The sequence below is a fragment of the Protobothrops mucrosquamatus genome, unplaced genomic scaffold (assembly GCF_001527695.2).
Source record: "Protobothrops mucrosquamatus isolate PMUCROS unplaced genomic scaffold, P.Mucros_1.0 scaffold1737, whole genome shotgun sequence".
NCBI lineage: Eukaryota > Metazoa > Chordata > Lepidosauria > Squamata > Viperidae > Protobothrops > Protobothrops mucrosquamatus.
Window position 1 is genome coordinate 50,522 of NW_015387883.1, and position 22,608 is coordinate 73,129.

Below are 22,608 nucleotides of genomic sequence, written 5' to 3' on the forward strand. Positions count from 1 at the left end.
ATCACGTGACCCTGGGGACGCTGCAACGGTCTTGTGAAAACTGGTCATAAGTCACTTTTTTTAGTTTCATTGTGACTTTTGATCACTAAATGAACTGCTGTAAGTCAAGGACCACCAGTAAAAGTTCCTTGCCTTAAGCATTCATTTAGTGACTGCTCAAAGTTACAACAGCACTGAAAAAAGTGACTTACGACTGACCCTTGCACTTACAACTGTTGCAGGCGCTTGGCAGGCAGGCATTTAACAATGGAGTCACGTGACCCGCATTTGCAACCTTCCCAACCAGCTTCTGACAAGCAAAGAAAGCTGGATCCGCTTAACAACCACGTGATTCCTTAAGAACAAGAGGGATTCACTCATCTGTGGCAAAAAAAAAAGATATAAATTCAGGTGCCTCTCACTTCACTGCCTTGCTTAGCAACAAAAATTCTGGCTTGCTATTGTGGTACCTGTAGCTTGATGAACAGACACGAGGACCCAGCTATAAAAAGTTACAAATGGCAGCCGTGGTTTGTTTCACCCTTTTTTCTCCAAGTGTTTCTGAACAGTAGAATAATTTTCCTGACATTTCTAGCACTAGAATTCCTTATAATATTAGAAGAGAAGATTTATAGCTCAGGGCTGAACTGGGGGCTCCTTGGTGCTCTGTGAACTTTTTCCTGCAGAAGTTTCATTATCCATTCCTAGCACTGATGGTGTTACCTAATTGGGTAATGAAACGTCTGCAAGAAAACTACCAAGCTCGGAGAGCACCGAGGACCCCACATTCCCATACTCTACTATCTATAAATCCATTTAATGTGGAATGACGCATCTTTGAAACACGATTGGATGTGTTTGCATAATGCTAACTCACAGTTAGGGGAATCAGTTTATTCACTGAGCCCAGCCATGGAATTGGGTAACTGATCCCTCCAACCAAACAGCCACTGGAAGCCAGGCTGAAGAAAAGCTGCAGTTTCCCTTCTTTAACCTCGTAGGAAAAGTCCATTCAATGTATTCTCTCCCGCACCCCAAAACTTCAAAAACATTCCACCGCTGAATGCAGAAAGGCTTCAACAATGAGGTCTCAGCTATTTTTATTACAGCGATTTGGTTTCACACAGGGATATAAAAAGTTGCTTAAAAACTCAGCCCCACAACTATGTACACAGAAGAGCGGTGAGCGCAGGGTTAGGTGGACGAGACGCCCACCGGAAGCGACAGATGGAGACAATCCTTGCACATCCCGCAAGCACAACTGTGTCCAAAGCGTTCCCACCGACAACAGGAAGCCGGTGCTTCACTTGGTGATGGTGTTTCTGGAGAGAGAGAACAGAATTAGGGAAAGACGCGCAGGAAAGTCCTCTCTGCCCACCCAACTGGGAAAAGTCTTTTGGTTGAGTCCTCCTCAGATGTCCTAACTAGCGGTGTCCAATCTTCGCAATGTTTAAGGCTGGTGACTTCAACTCCATGCTGGCTGGGGGATTCTGGGAGTTGTAAAGTTGCTAAGATTGGAAACCTCTGGTTTAGAACACCATCCTGAAGTTGGTGCCCTCCAGGGATGCTGCAACCACATCTGGGGTCTTGGACCAACCAATGGGGAGCACATTCATCCTCTTGAGATGCCAAGTTAAGAGGAATGACTAGACGAGATTTCAGATGCAAATAGATGTCCCTCAAATTCCTTTTCCTGCAGGGGGGGGGGCTTATCCAAATTAAGGGAGGAATAGACACCAGCCGGCATTGCCTTTTCCCCATAATTCTTCGCTCCACTCCCCAACGAAAGCGAACGCAGGAAGGAACGGTAGAGGACAGCCAAGCAAGCCATTCTGGGGATTTGACTTCAGAGAAGACCATCGCATCTCGGGCTGGTACCCAGCTGTCAAAATCAGCCCCCCACCAGGCGTGCCCCCCCGACATCCTTACGCATTCATGCTCTTCCCGCTACCGCTGAGCACGATGTACGGCGTCTTCTGAGCTTTCTGCTTCTCCTGGAGCAAAGCCACCGTGCCCAGTGGGGTGTCACTGGAGCTCATCTTCTTCAAGAGCTGGAAAACAGGAGTAGCAGCGCTGGAGCCAATATTCTCTGCGCCCTGCTTTCCCCTCGCGGCTGGGGTTGACTACAGCAGCGGCCCCCAACCTTTGGGGCACCAGGGACCGGTTCCACGGAGAAAGGTTTTCCCCCGGATCGGAAGGATGTGGTTTTGCATGCTGCCTGCATCCCACGGATGGGGCTTCGCTTGTTTTGCGTGGCCCGGTTGCTGGCATGCCGTGGCCTGATGCCGGTCCACGGACCAGGGGTTGGGGACCCTTGGACTACAGCATGTGACACAGGAAGGTGTGAGAATGAGGGAAACTGTTTTGCAACGGTCTCCTTCCAGACCAAGGCCCAAACTCCTCAGGGGTGGACTTGCTGCTCTTTGCACCACCTTTTCTCAACCTTTAAACTGTGGACTTCAACTCCCAGAATTCCCAAGCCCCCATGCTTTAAAATCTGTGGACTTCAATGCCCAGCAATCTGGGACCTGAAAGGCCATATAACTTAAAATTGCCAGGGTTGAGAAACAATGCTCTTTAATATCTTATTACAGTTTTTGTGTCTGTAACCTTTAGTTGGACAAAAGGTTGCATTGTAGGGCAAAAACGTTTCAGCCCAGGGATCTCGGGGGCTAACTTGACAGAGCGCAACTAAAATCCGTGACCCAGGACTCCCAAAGGGAAATCTGGCAAATTGCATTAAGCAGTTTATGATCTAAAAATTATCATATCATATTACAGGTAGTCCTCGGCTTACGACCACAACTGAGCCCAAAATTTCTGTTGCTAAGCAAGACAGTTGTTAAGTGAGTTTTGCCCTGTTTTTACAACTTTTCTTGCACGGTTCTTACATGAATTACTGCAGCCGTTAAGTTAATCACACGGTTGTTAAGTGAATCTGGCTTCCGCAATAATTTTGCTTGTCAGAAGGTCACAACGGGATCACATGACCCCGGGACCCTATGCAACCACTATAAATATGAGCCAGTTGCCAAGCATCTGAATTCTGATCACGTGATCACACGGGGATGCTGCAATAGTTTTAAGTGTGAAAAATGGTCGTTAAGTCACGTTTTTCAGTATCACTGTAACTTTGAACAGAAAGGCTGTAAGTGACATAACCTCTCTATGACACAACACAACAAGCCATAAAACATTTCCAGGGTGGTGCTGATATTTGGCTGTACCACCCAGTTCAGCCTGGGCTACTTTCAAGGCAAGTCCCTCTCGGAATATCTCCCTGAAGTTTTTTTTTAAGGAACTTTTCAAATACATGACGAGGTTGAAGGGAGACTGTGGAGTCTGCGAAGGGAAATATCTCTAAAAAAATGACCCAAGGCGTTTGTCAGTTTTTTATCTGATTAGCTCACTGCTGCTCCTCTCTCTTGGGTGGGGGGGAGCTGCCCTCTCTGGCACCGCCAGCTCTGTGCACCCTAACCCTTTCCCCTGGTTTTGAGAAAGCCCTTAAAAAGGTGGCCACAAAATCAGGACTGCTCCCTCTGCCGTGGGACGGTGCTTCCCTTGGGAGCTAAGGGTTCTTCTGCTCCGGATGGCTCAAAGTGGCTTCTCAAAGAGCAACTGGACTTCCTTATTATTTTTTTTCTTTTGCTTGAAAATGTTTCGCTTCTCATGCAAGAAGCTTTTTCTGTTCAAGGAAAAAAAATAAGGAAGTCCAGTTGCTTTTTGAAAAACATCTTGGAGACAACCGTGACCCGGAGGACGGCTGAGGACCTCCAGACCCAGGGGCTGCTGACGCTTACGGCTTTTTTAGTGCTTAGCTTAATGGTCTCTCTTAATCTGAATGTTTGAAGCTGAGAGCGCTTCTCTGTTCAAAGCCATCGTCAACTGGAGGGCCTGCCTGGATGAAGGGATGGACAAGACCGGCCTCTCAACGAAAACTCTGGCTTCCACGCCCGGGGACCTCCCCTGCCCCTTCCTCCCCACCACTCACCGCCTCCTCGTCCAGTTTCTTCATGCGCCGTTCGGTCTTCATCTTCCCAGAGCCCTTGCCGTGGAAGCGGTGAGACAGCTGGCGGAAGGCCTGCGACACCAAGAGCCCCGGTTAAAAGGCAGACAGACCCCCCCCCTTCTCCACAGGGTGGGCACTGAGGCAAAGGAAGGAGGCCAGGGCCGGCTAGGGCTTGTGCTCTACATAGTGACGTGAATTTGGTCTAAGGGCAAAGGCTAGAAACCAGAAGACGGTGAGTTCTAGTCCTGCCTTAGGCCTGAAAGACAGCTGAGTGACTTTGGGCCAGTCACCAGGAGACCTGAGTTCTAGTCCTGCCTTAGGCATGAAAGCCAACTGGGTTGATTTTGTATGGAAAATAGGAGGAGGAAGCAGCATTAGGTATGTCTGCCGCCTTGCATTAGTTGTGAAGTAACAAAGGCAGAATAAAAATCAAATAATAAAGAGACAAACAGACAGACGGCTCCAATCCATTTTGATCTTTGAAAGAGGTATCCATGAAGTCTTAAACATCTGATTCTTACAGTAAGAGTGGACTCATTTGGAATAATAATAATAATAAAAATAGCAGGATTAGCAGCAGCAGTTCTGCCCTGGGAGGAAGGGGGCACTGGGGGTGGGAGTGGGGGTTCCCAGTACCTCCTTGGGGGTGAGCTTGCGCCCCGTCTCGTCCACGTATTCTATCTTCACGTCTGGTTTGTAGCCGTCTTTTTCCTTGAAGTCCTGAGTGAATCCCCGATATTCCTCCCGCCGGCTGTACTTGTCATCGATGGCCCTGGGGCGGGACGACAGGCAGCCGTCTCAGCTTCCCTGGCAACCCCATTGGCTTAGCCAAGGCAAAGGGCGGAGCAGGTGCTCGATCCCACACACCCCCTCCCTCCTCAGATACACCTTTCATTTCTATAACACAATACAGGGCGTCCTCGACTTACGACAACAATTGGGAAGAAACTTTCTGTTGCTAACCAAGGAGGTTAGATGAGCCACACCTGATTTTACAACTTTGTTTCCCATGTTGTGAAGCGAGTCACTGCAGTTGTTAAATGAATCTGGCTTCCCCCATTGACTGCTTGTCAGAAGCCGGCCGGGAAGGTCACAAAAGGTGGTCATGTGACACACACACACACACGAACACACGCATATCCCGGGATGCTGCAACCATGCTAAATACATGCTGGTTGCCAATCATCTAAACTCCTCATGGGAGGCTGTGGAGATGCTGCATCCAGTGTGAGTATGAGGACCAGTTGTGAGTCCCTTTACTCACTGCTGTGGTAAGGGGAGGACCGGCTGTATCAAGGCTTCTCCTGATCCAGTGAGGACCATCTCTGCTCTCTAAACCTGACTTCTGATTTAGTTACTTGGCCAAGTGTGGTTAGGCACACAAAGGAATTTGTCTCTGGTAGAGAAGCGCTCAGTGTGCTTGCGAACAACAACAGAATAGAATAATACTAAAGTGTATAGCCAATAAAAGGGAGAAGTAGAAAATAATAAAGGAGATAAATAATAATACTGCATGAAATAATAAATGAATAACGAAATAATATGAATATGAAAGGAATGAATGAATGAATGAAGTAATAAAAGGGTGCCGGGGAGACCGTCTCCCTCCTGGCCCACTCACATCTTGTCCTCAATGCAATAAACGGCCGAGGGCAGCGACTTGTTTGGCGCCTTCACCCGTGCCACCTTCTGCACCGTGGTCTCCAGCAAGCCTGGAGAAAGACAGACCCAGGGGAAGGGGAGGCAGCCTGTAACCCACCCTCCAGCCACACAGTAACCAAGAAAAGGCATCTGCAGCTCTAGGCAAGGCTGCACAAGGAAGGGCCCCTCCTGGTCTGAACCCAGGGCACCGTCCTGCTGAGGGTGGGCAGCGATCAGCTCTCTGCTTACCTTTGTTCTGGCACAGCATCAAGGCAGCGGCCAGGCCCCGGTTGACGATGGGTTCCTCATCCAGGATGGTGGTGGATGAGGTGAAGAACTGCATACCAGAGGAAGACAGGTTTGATCAGCGGTACAGCCCTTCAAACAAGCCAACATCAACCTCCAGGTTTCCTTGGCTGGCTGGACCGTGGTTGAGGATTCTGAGAGTGGAAGCCACGCATCCAGAGCAGCATTTCTCAAACTCGGCTACTTGAAGAGGGGTGGACTTCAACTCCCAGAGTTCCCCAGGCAGCAGAGAATTCTGGGAGCTGAAGTTTACCCATCTTCAAGTGGCTGAGACTGAGAAACAGTGATGTATAATCTAGCGCAGTGTTTCTCATTGTGACAACTTGAAGACAAGCGCACTTCAACTCCCAGCATCCCAGCCAGCCTTTCAGACCCCCAAGTCCTACGTACATCCTGCTGGTTCTTCTCCTCATCCAGGTTGACCGTGCTCCAGCCAATGTTCTCCTCGCCATCTGAGTCAGAGCCGCCGGTGGCTGACCTCTCGTCGTCACGTTCAAAGTCCTGAGAGATGGGGGGGAGGGAAGGGGGGGAAGAAGGGAGACATGAGGAAGGATTGTCTGGATGTGAGGAGGACCCTGACTGGCCGCGCAAGAAAACCCCTGTTCTTCTAAAGAGGCAGATACCCCAAATCTTGGAAAGCTAGCTCAATGTTTCTCAACCTCAGCAGCTTTAAGATGGGTGGACTTCAACTCCCAGAATTCCCCAGCCAGCACGGGAGTTGAAGTCGACCCATCGTCAAGTGGTCAAGGTTGAGAAACCCTGCTGTAAGATAAAAGGCTAGGAGTCTCAAATCATGCCCTTAAAGCAAGACACACACACATCCCCCGTCGAGTCTTTATTTTTATTTATCAAATTTAGAAATCTCCAGTCTCCCTCACAGAGGGACTCTGACTCGGCCGTCCTCTTTTTGGAGGTACAGATGGTCCTCAACGTACAACCACAATTGGGACCAGAATTTCCAAATTTAGTTATTAAGTGAATCTTGTCCGATTTTATGATCCCCATTAGCCTCCATTGTTAAGTTGTGAAATGAAGTCAGGATGCAAAGAGAGATCATAAGACACACACACACCCCCCGGGATGCTGCAACTGTCTTGAACACATGCCGGTTGCCAAGCACCCAAATTCTGATCATGTGACCGTGGGGGATGCCGCAACGGCTGCAAATCAAATTTAAACAGCCGCCCATCTGACTAAAGGAGACGGAATCACGTGACAACCAGCAGCTTGAGCTGGACCCGGAAGCAAATCAGCAGAGAGGTGACACGTGTGTAAACACAGACTTGCACAAAACTGTGCAGGGAAATGCATGCTGAACCAACTGGAGCTTCCAGATCCTTTCCGAGGGCAGCCCCACGTACAGCGCATTGCAGTAGTCTAGACGGGAGGTGACCGCAGTGTGGGTGAGTGTGACTAATGCCACTCCTCTCAAAAATGTATCCCTCAACCCTGCCCTCTCAACTGGCCCCCCGCCCCAGAACGTCTTACCAGGAGTTCCTCCTGCTCCTCCCGGTTGCCAGCCAGCCCGTAGGTGGGGATCTCCCCCAGCGTGCGGCAGAATTCAGAGGTGGCGTTGAAGACGATGGCCCCCTTCTTCTCCAGCTCAGCATCGTCCTCCTGGCTCCGGCTGCGCCCCAGGCTCCGCACGATCTCCACCACCTGGGAAGGCCAGGAGGGGTGGGAGAGGTCAGCCCCAGGGGGTCAAACAAGGCTGACCTTGCTTAACCGACAGGCCCCACCAACCCTTGGGGGTCAGGTTGAAATGTTGAGAGAGGGGCTGGGGGCCGGTGGGAGGGGACAGCCGCTCCATTCTGCCCCACTTCACGTTGCAAAGGCACCAGCGCCTGCCCCACCTGGGGCCAGGCCTCTGCCCTTCCTTGCAACACCCTCACCTTTTCACCGCTGTCCTTCAACTGCTGGATCTGCCTCAGCTTCCGCCCCTTCTCCAGCTGCTTCTGCAGCTCCATCTCGGCCTCGTCTTCCTCCAGGACAGGCGGAGAGTCCGGGCCTGGCCTGGCGTCCTCTGGCCACACAGGGGAAGACGGTCCGGTTTGAGCAGCTCTTGGAGCTCCACGCTCCCCTCTTCAGCCCTAGAGGGTCCCCCCTTTGAGTCCAGGCCTGACCCAGGACCCTCGTTGGCTTAAACACCAGCAGTGCCCAACGCTGGCTGCCAGGGAGGAAACGGTGGGGGTCCCTGGTGCTCTCTGAACTTGGCTGTTTTCTTGCAGACGTTGCCTTGCCCAACTAGGTAACACCATCAGTGTGAGTGTTGAGTTTGTCCCCCCCCACCCACACACACACAGATTTCTTTTTGCTGACAAGAGTTAAAGATTTAAGTGGGAGACTAGTATAGCTGTTTCGGACTCATTTGTCCTCTTCAGCTAGCCACACCCTTTATGGGATTCGAACCTGGGCAGTTTACATGCTAGGCAGCTGTATTAACCACCAAGCCACAGGCTCTCCTCCCCTCTTTGTCAGCCGAGTCAAGGGAGTATATGCAGAGCGTTTTTCAGACAGACGGTCTGATTAATTTACACCTTGGCATTTTGACTGCTATACTGCAGTTCTACCTTTTTTATAATCTCTTTTGCCTTGCAACCACCTGGCTTGGTGGTTAATGCAACTGCCTAGCATCTTGTCAGCAAAAAGAAATCTGAATTTGTAATGTATCGCAGTAGCGACTTGAGCCTGCTTAACGCCCCTAGTTGGGGGGCTGCAAGGCAAAAGAGATTATTAAAAAAGTAGAACTGCAGTATAGCAGTCAAAATGCCAAAGGTGTAATTAATCAGACCGTCTGTCTGAAAAACTCTCTGCATATCTATATATCTATATCTATATCTATATAGTAGCTTGCCCTGCCAGTGTTGGGGGTGGGGGAGTTTTCTCCTTGGTGGTTCCTTGTTCAGGGTACTGTTTTCTGCCTGTTTGTCTAGTTCTAATCCCTGCTTATCTAGTTGGGGATATTTCTGGTCTGATGATGTTACCTAGTTGGATAATGAAACATCTGCACAAAGACAAGCGACCTCCGGAGGCATCAAGGTTCAACCACATTTTAACTCTGAGCTACAGAGATTGTCTTCTACTGAAAACAGGAAACTGCTCAGTCCCTCCTTCCTTCCCACCCACATCAATCATCATCATCATCATCATCATCATCATCATCGCAATAGTCCTTAGACTTATATACCGCTTCACAGTGCTTTACAGCCCTCTCTTAAGCGGTTTACAAAGTCAGCCTCTTGTCCCCAATGATCTGGGTCCTCACTTTACCGACCTCAGAAGGATGGAAGGCTGAGTCGACTTTCAGCCGGCCATAATCGAACTGCTGGCAGTGGGCAGAGTCAGCTTGCAATACTGCATTCTAACCACTGTGCCACCGCGGCTCTTACATCCAGATTTAATACATCCATCCACTCCAGGTGCCATCTTAGTTCCCCAAGTGTTTTAATTTCAGTGATCCAGCGATCCTCACCATCCTCACTGCTGATCTCCATTTTTTCTACCCGGATGTCATCTGACTGGATCAGCTGCTCTCCTGCGCCATTTCTCCTGGTGACCGGGGATCCCTCCTCTTCTTCCTCCTCTTCTTCCTCTTTCACAGAGGCCCGCCGTTTACCTCGGCCCCGGGTCCTAGGGAGGCAGGACAAAGTGGATCAGGCCTGACAAGAAGGGGAGGGTCCATCTAAAGAAGCTTCCCTCTCGGGATCAAGACGGGGCTGACCTGGGTTAAGGCCCTAACACCTTAACTGCGACCCACACTTGCTCAGGAGTCTGTGTGAACACAGCTCCTGGGATCGTGCATCCTTGTGGGCATGAGGGAGAGAATGGCACGGAGATACAACTGTCCTCCTCTGCCAGCTTTCTGGTCCGAAGAAACACAACCGCAGGGGTGGGGGTGGGAAGACAGCCGCACAGGGGCGGTGTTCACACAGATTTCACTGGGCCATGAAGGATTCGGCAACTGCCCTGAGTTCGACCTGTTTAGCGGAGATGAGATTATCTTGTAGTCCGATTGTGCAAACTCGAACATGGGTCAAGTCACAGGATGGGGAGTCCAGCACAGCCAGGGGGTGGGATTTCAAAGCAGCAGACCCTGAGGCTGTTCCTCTACCCCCCCCTCGCCCCCAGGCAGCCATGTGGCTGACCCTGACCTGGACCCGAAATCCCGCTCGCTGCTCTCAACGGCAAGGAGCAGCAACTCGTTGGCCTTCACCGGCTTCTCCTTCTTGCGTATCTTCTTCACCCGTCGCTTCGTCTTCTTGAAAGTGGTCTGCAGGCCGGAGGGGAGGGGGGGAAAGGCGGGCTAAGAGTCCGGCAGGAGGGTCCTTTGGCTGAGCCCACTGCCGCCTCCCAGCCCCTCCAAGGTAGGAAACCCAGGCAGCCTGGACCCCTTCCCCCCCTCCACCCCAGGGCTTTTCCTGCGACCGTCATCCTCTGGGGTTTGCCTCCCCCAGCACGGGGGTCTCACCCACCCTACCATCTCTTCTGGGGTGTAGTACTCCGAGGCCAGGTGGAGGCTGGGCAGGTCCAGCGACTGGGCCCGAGTCTGCAGGCTGTCCCGGATGCTCTGCAGCTCCCGTTCCCGGGAGCCATCCGCCATCCCCACCGCGTCCAGCTGGAAGGACTTCTTCTTCTCCCCTTCGATCTCTTCGTCGTACTTGGAGAGGACGCCCTTGTGCTTGAGCTGGGGGCAGAAAGTGAGGGTCACGGGATGGGGGGGATGGGGGGGGAACTCAAGGCAACCAGCCGGGCTCGGCCTTTTCGCCCCAACCACCTGGCTGCAAAAAGGCGGCTTGGCTGGACTCACGCAGCCGATCCAGCCAGACACCACAATTTGCAAACCCAAAATTAAACAACCCGTGTTATACGCAACAATGAATGTCTGTCCGTCCGTCCCATTAGATCTGGCAGACAGGGCTTGCTGTGGGCTCCCTCTGTGAGGGACTTACATTTGAGCCCTGGTGGCACAGTGGTTAGAAGGCAGGGTTGCAGCAGGCTAACTCACTGCCCGCTGCCAGCAGTTCGATCCTGACCGGCTCAAGGCTGACTCAGTTTTCCCTCCTTCCGAGGTGGGTAAAATGAGGACCCAGATGGTTGGGAAGGGCAAATAGGCTGACTCTGTAAACTGCTCAGAGAGGGCTGTAGAGCACTGTGAAGCGGGATATAAGTCTAAGGGATATGGCTATTGCTATTTGGCGGATGGCAAGAAGGTGTGCCTTCTCTGCTGTGGCATCCGCCTTAGGGAAGACTCTCTCTCTCTCTCTCTCTTTCTGTCTGGGGAATTCTGGGAGTTGAAGCCCACACATCTTAAAAGTGATCAAGGTTGAGAAACACTGATCTACACCGGCAAATGTGTTGAAGCTGCTGGGGACCCCAGGAAGAGGACCGAGAGAGACTTACAATCACCATGTCGTCCACGCTCTCCTCTTCTTCGTAAGGTTTGTATTCCGGCTTCTTCTTGCGCAGCTCCACGTTCTTCTTGGCCTTCTCCTTGTCCACCATGTTGACGTTCACCAGCACATCGCCACCCTCCTCCTCCAAGACGCCTAAAGGAATGCCAGTGGTCAGCTGGAGGAGAGCTATGGGGGGCTGCTGCTCCTCCACAGGGACTGGCACCCAAAACTAGCTGCCACGCCTGCAGGGCCAGCTCTGGAGTGGGGGAAGGGGGCACCTCTTCAGCGCCTACCTTTGTCTTTGAGGGTCAGGATGACAGTCTCTCCTTCCTGGAAGGAGTCGATGGTGTGCTCCACGGTGAGACCTTTCAGATCCGGGGCACTGTAGCCCACCTGCTGGGAGCCAGAGAGTGGAAACAGGCCTCAGAAAAGGCAGGGACGGCGTGGAGGGAAACTCCCAGCTTTGGGAAGGCTAGAAACGGCCGTTGTAAATCAAGGGGCCCTCAAAAGATGCGTCCTTCAGCAGCAAGGATGCATTTTTTATTTATGTTTGCTAAATGAAGTCTTTGTTGGCCCAGTGTGACTGGACGCACAAGGAATTTGTCTCCGGCGCATAAGCTCTCGGTGTACGTGCAAAGAACAAAAGAAAGACGAGAAGGATAATAGCAATACAGCCCTACTACATGTGGTAAATATCCTTAGGAATAAGACAGTGATGGCATGGGGGGGGAAACTGTCTTTGTGTCTTGTGTCCCACCTTAATTATCTTTACAAATGACTCCAGGTAGCAAACATATCCAATGTTCCTTCCTATTTTGCCCACCACCACAACCCTGTGAGGGGTTCTCCATGCCTAACAGGGGACTGTAGACGCCATTCTGAGGCCTCCTATTTAAAGCACATCTGAAGTGGCTCAGGCCGCCCTTCCGTTGTCCCTGGGGTCCCTGGCGGACAGCAAGAACCAGGAAACCCTTGAAGGCATTTCTTTCGCAGAGGTGAAGGCAAGCGATACAGGGAGTCCTCTCTTCACGACCAAAATTCAGCATCTGGATTTCATCATGGTCGCTAAGCGCATCACCTGACTTGATTTTACGTGTCACCCTGGTCATTAAGTGAATCACGTTGTAAGCCACAAGGACACAAATTGTAGTCACATGACCATGAGATGTGAGCCAATCGCCAAGTACCCCAAATACGATCCTGCACACCACAGGGGCCGTGTGTGTGTGTGTCTGGCAGCTGTAACTTTGAGGAAGGGTTGTAAGTAACTTTTCTGGGGGAGGGGGCCCATCGTAAGTTTGAACAGTCGCTCAGTGAGCATCTGTTAAGTGGGAACCACCTGCAGTCAGCAAAACAGGGGCCCTGCGCGGCGGCCCTGCCGAGAGGCTCCCTCTCCTTCTGGGGGCACCACTAGGAAAGGGGCTGCTGAGGGCATCTGGCGGGGCTCGCCCCCCCTCCTCACCTTCTTCTGCTGCCCAAATTCCTCCTCCACGAGGCTGCTGATGCCGAACTCCTGGTCCATCTCCTCCAAGAGCTTGGCCTGTTTGAGGAAGGAAGGTAGAGGCACAACCCGAGCGATGGGGAGGGGCTACTCCCAGCACTCTGGGACAGGTGGCACAGAGAGTCCTCGACTTATGACCACAGTTAGGACACCTGTCGCCGATCCCTGTGGTCAAGTGAGTCATCACCTGAGCGCACCCAATCTTATCCCCCTTTTTTGGGCCACAATCATTAAGTGAATCGTGCCAGTCGTTAAATGAATCATGCAGTCGCTAAGGAAAGTGGCTTCCCCCATGGACTTTGCTGGTCAGAAGCTGGCTGGGAGGTTCATAACTGGCGACCAGGTGACACCGGGATGCTGCAACCATCATAAATCCAGGTAGCTGCCAAGTCTCGGGAGTTTGACCACATGGCCACTGGGATGCTGCAACAGTCGTTAAGTGTGAGGACTGCTCATAAATCACTTTTTTCAGCATCGTCATAACTTCAAAATGGTAGCTAATTGAATAGTTGCAAGTCAAGGACTGCCAGCGGGCGTTTAATTTGGGGAAATGCAATACAGGCAGTCCTCGAACTTACAACGGTTCATTTGGTGACCATTCAAAGTTACAAGGGCACCGAACAAAGTGATCCTATGACTGTTTACGACTGTCACAGCGTCCCCCTAGTCATGTGATCCAAATTCAGACCGGCAACTGGCCTGTACTTATGACGGTCGCAGTGTCCCGGGGGTGTCATCTGATCCCCTTTTGCGACCTTCTGACAAGCAAAGTCAATGGGGAAGCCAGATTCACTTAACGACCGTGTTAGTCACTTAACTGCACTGATCCACTTAACAGCGGTGGCAAGAAAGGTTGTAAAGTGGGGCAAAACTCACTGGACAACTGTCTTGCTCAGCGGCGGAAATATTGGGCTCAGTTGTAAGTCGAGGACTACCTGCAGATAAGGAAATTCTTGGCCGTGGGGCAGACAGCCGACCCCTTCTGGGCTCCTCACCCCATCGAAAGGGTGACCACCAGGTGCCTCAGGAATGGCAAAAAGGGACACTCCTGGAGGACGCGAATCCCTCAGCTCAGGGACCGGCAACTCCAAGACTGATGCCAGACACTAGAGAACAGGGCTCTCCAGCTTTGACAACTTTAAGACATGTAGACTCCCAGAATTCCTTGTAGCCCACACATTTTAAAGTTGCCAACGTTGCAGATCTCTGCCATAGAACAGGGGTCCCCAATCTGTGGGCTGCAGCCCGGTAGTGGGCCGTGGCCTCCTGGCCACCGGGCCATGGGACAGGCTGGCCAGTGTGCGTGCATGTGCACACACACCCCCTCACTTGTGCAAGCGCTGTCACTACAGAGCACAAAAACAGGCCGCCACACCGCGGGGCACAAAAACGGGGCACCGCTGTGCTGCAAGGCACAGAAACAGCCACCGCGCCACGCAGAAACAAGGCACGGCGCCACGCAAGAACAGGGCAGGGCTAGCCCTGCTCCATTTGCGGCACGCGTGTGCTCGCGGCCCCGTGCGCATGTGCGCGCGTGCACACATGTAAAATGCTTCCCCTCCGTTTTCCTCTGGTCTGCAGACAAAGGTTGTTGCCCTCTGCCACAGAACACAGAATCTAGTCAACCCTCTGCTCAAGGCAGGAGGCCTCATCTTTCCTTGAGACCCTCCAGTGACTGAAAAGCCCACCGACACTGACCCTCTTCTCCGCCATCTCTTTCTCCAACTGCAGCTTCCGGCTTCTCTCAATCCAGGCAGCCGTGTCGTCCAGCCAGGGGTCATCTTCACCGAGGGACTTGACTTTCCTAAAGACACAACAACGCAAGCCCCTTACGGAACGCTCTGCCCCTGGGACCGAGATGGAATTCAGGGCAAACAGGTCAGTATAAAAAAGAACACATGTATAGTCAGCCCAACGCAGGCAGTCCTTGGCTTACAACAGTTTGTTTAATGACCGTTCAATGTTCAACGCCCTGAAAAAAAAGTGACTTATGGCAGTTTTTTCCACTTATGACTGTTGTAGCATCTCCACGGTCACGTGATCAAAACACTTGGCAGCCGACTCGTATTTATGACAGTTGCCGTGTCCCACGTGATCCCCCTTTGTGACCTTCTGACCAGCAAAGCCAAGGGGGGGACGCCCAATTCACTTAACAACCGTGTCACTAACTTCACAATGGCAGGGATTCACTTTAAGAACTGGGGGCAAGAAAGGTCGTAAAACAGGCACCACCCACTTAAAAGTCTCACTTAGCAACATAAATTGTGTGCTCAATTGTGGCCGTAAGCTGAGGACCGCCTGTAATTTAGAAGCAGTTTTCAAACAGTCCCACAGTGAGGACAGAAACAGTCGAAAGGCTACCCTAGTTTCTGGTTTAAAAGCCGCTTCTCCTTGGCAGCCGCTAGCTTCTCCCGGATGTCCTCGCGCTGCCTGAGGGTGATGGGGTTGATGACCTCCGCAGCCACCGGGTCCTCCTTGCTGCCGGTCTCTGCAGGGGGAGAGATACCAACACTTTGCTCTGTTGTAGACCAGCTCAGATGAGCACTAACGGGACCTAAACTCAGTCTTGTCCACGAGTCGCAAACACCTAAGCCAGTGATGGTGAACCTTTTAGAGACCCAGTGCCCAAACTGCAACCCAAAACCCACTTATGCATCGTCGGGTGCCAGGTGGGTGTGGCCCATTGGGTGGGTGTGGCTGCGGGGGTAACAGCAGACTGCAAGATCTTTTTTTTCCCCGCGAGAAGTTGAAATTGACTGATTGATTGAACCTTTTTTTTTTTTACACGGTGGCAGAGGCCTAAAGGGAAAAGATTTTATAAAACCCAGCTGAAGGCCTAGGACTGGGGCGACGGCATGCGTGTCCACAGAGAGGGCTCTGAGTGCCGCCTCTGGCACCTGTGCCATAGGTTCGCCACCACTGACCTAAGCGGAAAGCCACGGCTTCCAGGTAGGCTAGAGGGCAAAATAAGCCAACCAAAGTCTGTTTTTGTAGCAGCCGTCTCTGCCGACACTTTACGGGGCCTTTGCTCCCTCTCCCAGACAAGGAAGCCAGTTTTGGCTCAGTTGCTTTGTGAACTCAGCTTGACTCCTGCGCCACAGGGCCAAGAGGTGAGGTGTGCATTTAACAGAAAACTGGACACTGAGAACTCCAATCTTCTGCCGAGAGCCGAACCCCGGTGCCCTCGTTTTCTTCCTTGCCCTTTCACTTTAAAGCGGGTGAACGTTAAAAAGGAGAACGTTGGCAATTCTAGAAGCCACCGATTCATTTTACAAGGAAAGCAATTGTTGGTAAGCAGGATGAAGTGGTCCAGCCCAGACCCAAAACCGTTGCCGGTTTAGGGAGAAAACATTATAAATAGCTGCTGAAAAAGCAGAGAAAATATCTCATGATATCCTACAAGCTTTAAAGAAACACTTTTCCTATCACACAATAATAAATCAGTGACGCTCCATCTTGGGTTAGATGAAATAACACAGTTTGTCTGAAGAAGAAAAGAACCTAAGGCTCCATGGCGAAGGACAGAAGACAGCGGGCCAACCTACCCTTTTTGACTGTGTTGATCTCCAGAGGCTTCAACCCTAGTTTTGCTCGAAGTTTACTATTGAGAGAGAAAAACAACAACAACAAAATGCATGTGATCTTGTGCACCCATTGTTGAACCAGACAACAGAATCTCTGTGGGGTCCTGGATGCTCTTTGAGCTTGGTGATTTTTTTTTGCAAACGTTACACAACTAGGTAACACCATCAGTGCTGGGACAGCGGGGGGGGGGGTTGTTTCGTCTCTGAAAATCAAACAGCAAACAGTAGAACATAGTATCCTAGTGCTGGAAGGGACCTCAGAGGTCTTCTAGTCCAACCCCCTGCTCAAAGCATGAGACTTATACCATCCCAGTCCAATGGTTGTCCAATCCATTCTTGAAAACCTCCAGTGATGGAGCACCCACAGCTTCTGGAGGGAAGCAGTTCCACCAGTTAATTGTTCTGTCAGGAAATTTCTCTTCATTTCCAGGCTGGATCTCCCTCTGATGATATTCCATTCATTGCTTCTTGTCCTGCCTTCAGGTGCTTTGGAGAATAAGTCAAGCCCCTCTACTCTATGAAAGCCCCTCCAATACTGGAAGAGTGCTATCATGTTGCTCCAATCCTCCTCTAGCTCCCTCAATCATTCACCATACAATTTAGTCTCTAGACCCTTTATCATCTTTGTTGCTCTTCTGAGAACACCTTCTAGGTCTCAGCATGTTTTTTATATCATGGTGACCAGAACTGGACAGGGTACCCCAATCAAGGAACTACCAACTCAGATAAACAGTGAACAACAGCCTAATCAAGCAACCACCAAGAACGCTCTCACCAATACTTGTATATAATCAGAGAGCAAACTCCCTCCCTTCTAGCACTGATGATGTTCCCGAGTTGGGTCATGAAACGTCTGCAAGAAAAAAATCAAGTTCAGAGAGCACCAAGGACCCCATAGTCCTCCTCCTGTCCTAAAACCTCCCTCCCTTCTAGCACTGATGATGTTCCCTATTTGGGTCATGAAACATCTGCAAGGAAACCACCAAGCTCAGAGAACACCAAGCACCCCACAGTCCTCCTCCTCCTCTCTACAAACCCCACTCCCTTTTAGCACTGATAGTATCTACCTGGGTCAAGAAATGTCTGCAAGAAAACCACCAAGCTCAGAGAACAACAAGGACCCCACAGATTAACCTTGAGCTACACTCTTCTATTGGAACAGAATCCCTCTAGCACACTGTTAGAGATCTCAAGGAGCTAGTCAGCCTTTTTTTAAATTAACAGATTTCTGTGGGAAAATCCAAGACCATTCTTGCCGCCTTTTAGAAAAAGGTTTGAGCTTGGAAGTGGGAAGCATTTTTGCTTCGCTGCAGCTGCTTTTCCCAAGTGCAGACAACGACCTCTGCTCCCCTCTTCTCTTCCCATCACCACCCACTGAACCCCAGGCCAATCCATTCCTGAAGCCACCTGCGAATTTGCTACCTGATCCCTGCAGCCTTTGCAGCTCTGCACAGGATTAGCTGCAAGAGGGATTTCAGTGATCCACACCTGGGTGGAATCCCAATTTCCCAATGAATTTAATTCACTCACTTTGTCTCTTCGATGCTGAGCGAAGCGTCTCCTCCAGAGGAAGACTTTGAGCTAGCAGCTGTTTGGGAATGAAAACAGGGAGGGAATTAGTAACACTGAGTAAACATTATGAGTTGGGAACGATCTAATGGTTTTTGCACAACTTGATATCCAAAACAGTCAGATTTCAGCTCTTTTGGGACAATGGATGGGATGTTTTGAGAATTATCTAGTCTGAAGAGAAAAACAAAATGCTTGCATAGTTGGCAACTTGAATACATCCACGAAGGAACTCATACTGAAACAGGCATCGTACCTGAGAAATTACAATGCAATTTGAATATCCAATTTTAAAGGCTCGGAATATTCCCTCTCCAGCAATCTCTTAAACAGTTTAATTAATTCATTACTAGATCCAGCACACCACGGTTTGATTGCACACACTGATTCTCTCAAATCCACTTTTGCTGTCAATTTAGATCTTGCAGTCTAAGATGGAATTTTCCCAGCATCAAATGCTTTAAGCTGACAAAGGCAAACTCAGTGATGAAAACAACTCCTTCCCACAACTGGGAGAGGAGGGGCTTCACAACCCACGAACATGGCTGGCTCAGGAATTCTGGGAGTTGAAGTCCACAAGTCATAAAGGGGCTATAGTTGGCCCACCCTTAGTGACATACTTCCTTTGAGCACAGTCTCACCATCATATGACTTAAAAGCAGTTTCCTATTATGGGGTTTGGCTCATGGGGGAAGATAAATATTTGCCACCATCATTTTTAATGCAAAAAAAAAAGTTTAATATAGTATACAACAGAGACAAGCGCAGGCAGTCCTTGACTTACTACCACAACTGACCCCAAAATTTCTGTTGCTAAGTAAGACTGTTGCTAAGTGAGTTTTTTCGCATTTTATGACAGTTGTTAAGTGAACTACTGCAGCTGTAAAGTTAGTAACATGGTTATTAAGTGAATCTGGCTTTCTCATTCACTTTGCTTGTCAGAGAAGGTGGCAAAAGGGGATCAATTGACCCCAGGATACTGCAACTGTCATAAGTGCATGCCAGTTGCCAAGCATCCAAATTCCTGATCACATGGCCATGGAGATACAGCAACGGTTGTAAGTGTGAAAGACAGTCATAAGTCACTTTTTTCATTGCCGTGATAGCTTTGAACAATCACTAAACAAACTATTGTAAGTTGAGAACTACCTGTAGCTCAATTCACGTTAACCTTCAAATTAATCCGGCTCATCCAAAGTACAGGAACTCTCTGGAAAATGGGAGCAAATCCTGATGCTGCCTGTCTTAAGCCAGAAGGGAGTCCGTGTGAATTTCCTGGGGAAAGGAGGGGAGGGAGAGCCCCCTTTGGCATCCAAAATGCATCCCCTTTGCCCGGTCAATAATTCATGAACCTCTTTATATACCAAGGCATTATGAAGCCGTCCCTGAGACGAGACTCCCAACAGCTGCTTCTCTGAAAAAGTGAGACTTTTTCTCCAACTACTTTCTCCAAGTAGTTGGAGAAAGACGGCTCTGCTAGGAATGAGCACGTGCACAAATAAATCAGTCTGGAAAACTTGTAACTCAATATGTTGTGGGAACTCAGCCAGTGCTGGACACTATGTTATGCGATTCAGGCATTGCGTATTATGTGAAGGCAATGATGCTGTAGGGTTAACCCAAGTTTAAGATTAAGCATGTGGCATGAATTTTATGGCCTTTCTTGCCACAGTTGTTAAGTGAATGACTGCAACTGTTAAGTGAGTCTGGCTTCCCCATTAACTTTGCTTGTCAGAAGGTCGCAAAAGGGAATCATGGGACCCAGGGACCCTGCAACCATCTTAAATGCAAGCCAGTTGCCAAGCATTTTAATTCAGATCACCTGACCATGGAGATGCTGCAATGGCTGTAAGTGTGAAAAATGGTCATAACTCACTTTTTTCAATGCTGTTGTAACTTTGAATAGTCACTAAATGAACTGTTGTAAGTCAAGGATTACCTGTACACCCCACGATGATCAATGGTGATTTATTTACTAAACCAATTTATATGGCCACCCAACTCATGCACAATGACTCCAAGCAATGTACAGCAATAAAATGCCACAATTAACACACACTCCAAACTCACCTGCCTCTTCCATCCCATAGTGGCAACATACACAATCAAACAAGTCAGTTGACCAGTTCTGTATCAACCAGGTGTGTGTGTGTGTATGTGTTAGAAAGCTGCTGACAGAGCCCTGTCTTTGGGGCTTTTGTGAAAAGTAACAAGATGGGGACCATCTTATCTCTGGGGGAGTGATGGGCCACTGCAGAGAAGACCCTTTTTCTTGTCCTATCAGATGTGTTAATAGATGGGACCCTCAACACATCCTGCCTTCAGGCGCAGGTGGGCCAGCCAGTGTACAGGTGGTTTGTCAAATGGCCAGGCTATGTAGGGCTTTAAAACTGATAATCAGCACCTTGAATTGTACCCAGAAGAAAACTGGCAACCAATAGAGCTTCCTCCAAAGAAGTGACAAATGTGCAAATTTGGACTCACACAAAACTGTGCAGGATGCTGCGTTTTGAGCCGACTGAAGCTTCCAGATACTCTTCAAGGGCAGCCCCAGGTAGAGCACATTATAATAGTCCAAATGAGAGATCCTGAGAATGGCCTGTTGGTCCAACTAAGAGTTACATCTGAAGCACTTTCACTTACAAGTACAGTAAAAGCTTTCTACATGCCTCATATGCACGAGAACGCTCTTCCCCAATTCATTCAGCCAACTCATTCATGTGTTAGCACAACTGGAGAGCAGCCAAATCAACATACAAAAACTAACAAGTATACTTGACCAGAAAAACATCAAGCAATTTTCTTGCAATTACAGTTCCTAATTATGCCTAAAGGTAGGGGTCCCAAAATTTGGCAACTTTAAGACTTGTGGAGTTCAGCTCCCAGAATTCCTGCCATAGGGCCACCCCAAAATCTTTCTTCCATCAGCCACTTTTCTCACCTAATCCATTCATCACTGATTCTCAGCCAAATCCTTTTGCTTTCCCCCCAAAAAAAACCCCACAAAGAGCAAATGCAAGAAAAAAGGTCATTCTCATAGCTTTGAAATCAGGGGAGGGCAGATAAGTGGTCGCACTCCCAAAGAAGCAAGGTTAGCTGGGGAATTCTGGGAGTTGAAGTCCATCATTTTAAGGTTGCTGAAGGTGAGGAAAATTGCTGTAGAGAGTGCTTCATAGGGCACACCCTTGGCTAACAGAAGAGGGCTCTAAATCTAATAAATCACATATAGCAGGTGACAATTCTGATTGTCCCCTTAGACAAAGCAGGGCTGAGCAGGGCGACACAGAAGCTATTTGGATAGCAAAATGTAGGTGGTCCTTGACTTACAATAATTCATTTAATGATATTCGAAGTTGCAATGGCATTGAAAGAAATGACTTGACTGTTTTTCACAGTTATGACCATTGCAGCATCTACATGGTCAGGTGACCAAAATTCAGATGTCTGGCAGCTGACTCATATTTATGACAGCTGCAGTGTCCCCAGGGTCACGTGATCCCCTTTTGCGACCTTCTAACAGAAAAGTCAATGAGGAAACCAGATTCACTTAACAACTGTATTATCAACTTAACTCCAATGATTCACTTGACAACTGCAGTCAGAAAGGTCGTAAAACGGAGCAAAATTCATGTAACTGTCTAGATTAGCAACAAATTTGGGGCTCAATTTTGGCTGTTGTTGACTCAGATGCAGGTAATCCTCAACTTACCACCATTTGTTTAGCAGCCATTCAAAATTGCAACGGCACTAAAACCAGCGACTTACAATCAGTCCTCCTACTTGCAACCTTCATGGTCATGTGATCAAAATTCAGTTGCTTGGCAACCGGTTCATATTTATGAGGGTCACAGTGTCCCAAGATCACTCGATCCCCTTTGGCGACCTGCTGACCAGCAAAGTCAAAGGGGAAGCCAGATTCACTTAGCCACCCTGTTATTAACTGAACAACTGCAGTGATTCACTTAACAAGTGTGACCAGAAAGGTTGTAAAATGCGGCAAAGCAACTGTCTCGTTTAACAATCAAAGTTTGGGGCTCAATTGTGATCGTAAGTCGAGGACGACCGACTCCCGGCCCCCCCTGCGAGGTAGGCCGCCCAGGCGCCCCGGCCCCCTCCGCACCTGCGCCCTGGGCGCCCTCGTGCCCGTCGTCCCGCTTCTCCCTCTGGCTCCGGCGCCCCGTCTCGCCGTCCTGCCCGGCGGTGGCGCTGCTGCGGCTGCCCCGGGTGGTGGGGGTGGGGGTGGAGGAGGCCTCATCCCCGCCGCCGCCGCCGCCCCGCCGCCCGCTCCGTTCGCCCCGGCTTCGGCTGCGCTTGCTCCGCCGCTCGCTGCCGCCGCCGCCGCGGTGCTTGTGCTTCTTGTGCTCGCGGTGGCGGGACGAGGAGGAGGCGGCGCCGGCGGCAGAGGAGGATGAGGCCGCGGGCGGCGCGGAGTCCTCGGAGGCCTCGCTGCGGTCGCGGTGCCGCTTGGAGGAGCCCATCGCGAGAAAATGGCGGTTCCCACAGCGGAGGCCCCGCAGAACGACGCTTCCTCTTTGCCGGCGGTCCACTTCCGGGGCCAGAGTTGTACTTCCGGTCCTTGCGGAAAACCGTCCGCCGGCGGCCTTGGTCTCTTAACAATGGGTTCCC

The 22,608-nt window shown here is 50.2% G+C and overlaps 1 protein-coding gene across 1 annotated transcript; it reads right to left on the reverse strand.

Annotated features, from left to right (window-relative positions):
• Positions 1–1,062: 1,062 nt before the first annotated feature.
• SART1 (spliceosome associated factor 1, recruiter of U4/U6.U5 tri-snRNP) lies at positions 1,063–22,460 on the reverse strand. Its single transcript, XM_029285467.1, has 21 exons — positions 22,103–22,460; positions 17,944–18,001; positions 16,375–16,430; positions 15,191–15,317; positions 14,528–14,633; positions 12,791–12,868; positions 11,622–11,721; positions 11,336–11,481; positions 10,413–10,619; positions 10,087–10,205; positions 9,493–9,565; positions 9,408–9,453; positions 7,828–7,958; positions 7,424–7,594; positions 6,326–6,436; positions 5,879–5,966; positions 5,610–5,700; positions 4,625–4,760; positions 3,971–4,060; positions 1,909–2,030; positions 1,063–1,301 (listed from the first exon to the last, which is right to left on the reverse strand). Exons 1-21 carry the CDS (start codon positions 22,458–22,460, stop codon positions 1,283–1,285), a joined length of 2,433 nt encoding a protein of 810 aa, XP_029141300.1. The 3' UTR covers positions 1,063–1,282.
• Between the last annotated feature and the right edge of the window lie 148 nt (positions 22,461–22,608).

Coding starts and splice junctions, on each gene's coding strand:
- SART1 (XM_029285467.1), bottom strand. CDS start 22,460: ATGGGCTCCTCCAAGCGGCACCGCGACCGCAGCGAGGCCTCCGAGGAC. Junction 11,482..11,621: donor CCTGACCCTCAAAGACAAAG/GTAGGCGCTGAA, acceptor GCATTCCTTTAG/GCGTCTTGGAGGAGGAGGGT. Junction 10,206..10,412: donor ACTACACCCCAGAAGAGATG/GTAGGGTGGGTG, acceptor TCCGGCCTGCAG/ACCACTTTCAAGAAGACGAA.